Here is a 2567-nt window from a genome sequence, read left to right as displayed (position 1 = left end):
CGAGCTCCGCAGCGCCCGCGGCTGCACTGCCGCGCGCCCCCGAGGGCGTCATCCGCAGGAGGGACCCCGCGGGGAGCCGGCCGTGGGGCAGGGACCCCCCGGGGCAGATGTGCCCCACACTCACCTGGGCTTCTGGTTAAAACTGCACCTGCACCTCCGGCCTGCAAGGGGAGGGAGGAAGCGTGAGCGTGGCCAAAGCGGGGGCGAGCCGGGGCCCTGCCCGCCCTCGGCCACCCGCGGGAGCCCAGCACCCGACTCACTGAGTATCAGGAGGATGCCGACGGTGAACAGGACCACGGCGAACACCAGCCCGCCGATCCGCAGGCTCTGGTAGTCTGGGGGCAGAAGGCACGACGGCTCGTTTCTGACAGCCGCGGGGAAGCGGGGAGCGTCTTTCGCTCGCTGCCGCACGCGCGCGCACGGCAATGCTCACCGTAGTTGAAGGGATCGTTCTCCTTCTCCTCGGTGGCCGCTGGAAATGAAGAGACAAGCAGGCATGAGCGGAGCCGGCGGCACCGCGCGGGGCCAGGTGCCCCGGCTCTCCCGGGAGAGCCCCGCAGCCAGCAGCTCCCTGCCGCCGCCGGCGCCCGGCTCTCCCTGCCGCCCGCTGCCCGCCGTCGCCCCGGGGGTCCCGCTCCCCGCCGGGGATGCGGGTGCCAGCACCGCACGCGGCGAGCCCTCGCCCCGCACCCTGCTCCAGCTCCCTCTGGCCACGCAGGGCACCGGCCTCGGCAGCCMCAGGAGCTTTCACCGTGCCCCTTCCTCCTCCTCGGCGCGGGAAGCGTCGGCACGTACCGTCCGCCAGAGCYGCCGGCACCAGCAGGGAGCACAGGAAGATCAGCACCGCTTCCATGGCTGCTGCGGAGAGGGGAGAAGCGGGGTTCAGTGCCCGGCAAGGGCTGCCGGACGAGGACACGGGCACCCCGGGGCGGGAGAAGGAGCCCGGCCAGGGCTGACCGAGCCATGCCRGGCCCCAGCACGGGCGGGCAGGGCACCAGGCACCGGGGCTGCGGCGGTGAGACCTGGGSCCGCAGCGGGGCCCGGCGGGTCTGCCACGCGGCGGCTCCGTGGGGGCAGAGGTGGTGCCAGGAGGGGCCTGAGCACGCYGGTGCGAGGCTTCGGGCTGGCCCCGCGGTTACAGCACGCGCTGTGGGGCCTGCACAAGGGCCGTGATCTCGCCGTGAAGGTCAGTACTGTGCCCTTCACCCACAGCATGCTTTAATTCATCCCAATTAGCATAGCAATTACATTCCTGTACCAAGCGCCTCTGGCCCCAGCCCTGGCCCCGGCCAGATGGTGGCACAAGCCCTGCTCTGTCTCACGGGGCTGCAGCGGTGCCTCCAGCCCCGCTGGCGCAGGGGCAGCGAGGCCACGGCCACGCGGCTCCCCCGGGCTCACCGCTCTCACCTGCAGCAGCAAGCAGAGACCGTTAGCGGTGCTCAGCCCCGTGCCACAGCTGAGCCCTGTGCTCAGCTGAGTCCCGAGCACTGATGTGCTGTGCCAAGGGTCCACTGTCGCTTGCACACCAGGCGCAGGGACCCGCTCGCAGCAGCACGGCCGGGTGAGGACCACCGCACACCAGCTCTGTGGGCAACACGTGCCCTGCCGACCCACCGGGATGCACCCATCGGGACAACCCCATGGAGGCACCCATCGGGATGWMCCTATKGRGATGCACCCACGGAAGCACCCGTCGGGATGTACCTATGGGGATGCACCCATGGAAGCACCCGTYGGGATGTACCTATGGGGATGTGCCCATTGGGGCGACCCCGCAGAGGCCCCTGTCGGGATGACGACTGTGCTGCCGTGCTGCGGGGCCAGCTGGCACCAGCCACCACTGCCCTGCACAGGGAGGGCCCTGGCAGCGTGTGCGTTACCCATTAACTCGCCCCGTGCCCTGCAAGGCCGGCACGAGCGTCCTCTCATCTCCTGCAGCGGGCACGCGTGCAGGCTGGCAGCGGCAGCTCTCCTCCCYTGCTGTCGGGCACGGACACACTTTGGTGCCCCGTCGTGGTGGCCGGCCGACAGGCGCCTGCGGATAGACCCCTCTCCGYGGCTGGAGAGGGCTTCGCAGCGGTGCCACCAGCGCCTGCTGCCAGGGAGCGAGCCGCCGGCTCGGGAGGGCAGAGGAAGCTTCGTGCCGCCCRTCTGGCCGCCTGCAGCTCACTCGCCCGTGCACAGGGAGGGCTCCGCTTGTTTATCTGTTTTGCTGCTGCCAGGCAGGCAGTTGCTAAGTGCGCCGACCAGCTGCCCGGATTTACTGCTCTTTGGTTTCTCAGAGACAAACCTGGGAGCAGGGGCACCCGCGCCCAGTTACCGGTGCAAAGCAGGAGGAGAAGCGCCCCAGGCAGCGCTGGCCCAGGTGGGGTGTGGGGCCTGGGGGAAGGTCCCCACGGGGACCCCAGCTTCCCCACGCACCCCCAGGCGCTGCGGCCCGGTTCAGCTGGCACGGGGCTCCCCGAGCCCGGCGGGTGCAGCCCTGCACAGCGCTGCGGCCGCCGGCGCAGAGCTCGCCGCAGCGCAGCACCCTGCTCCACCGCACCAGCGCCGGGCCCCGCGGCAGG

The 2567-nt window shown here is 71.3% G+C and overlaps 1 protein-coding gene across 3 annotated transcripts in view; it reads right to left on the bottom strand.

Moving 5' to 3' along the window:
- Positions 1-19: 19 nt before the first annotated feature.
- LOC146596873 (FXYD domain-containing ion transport regulator 6-like) overlaps positions 20-2567 on the bottom strand; it is an 8862-nt gene continuing 6314 nt past the window's right edge. For 2 of the 3 annotated variants that reach the window (XM_085303093.1, XM_085303095.1), the window contains exons 2-5: positions 796-858; positions 434-472; positions 261-335; positions 20-161 (exon numbers count right to left, since the gene is read on the bottom strand). In XM_085303093.1, coding sequence (XP_085159219.1) covers positions 121-161; positions 261-335; positions 434-472; positions 796-853 — 213 coding nt within the window. In that variant the 5' untranslated portion in view covers positions 854-858 and the 3' untranslated portion in view covers positions 20-120. The remainder of the gene's footprint in view (positions 162-260; positions 336-433; positions 473-795; positions 859-2567) is intronic. The other variant, XM_085303094.1, reaches the window with a different exon arrangement.

Source organism: Rhea americana, unplaced genomic scaffold (genome assembly GCF_003343005.1).
Source record: "Rhea americana isolate MKP2758 unplaced genomic scaffold, rheAme1 scaffold_197, whole genome shotgun sequence".
NCBI classification, from domain to species: domain Eukaryota; kingdom Metazoa; phylum Chordata; class Aves; order Rheiformes; family Rheidae; genus Rhea; species Rhea americana.
This window is presented reverse-complemented; position numbering and strand designations above follow the sequence as displayed.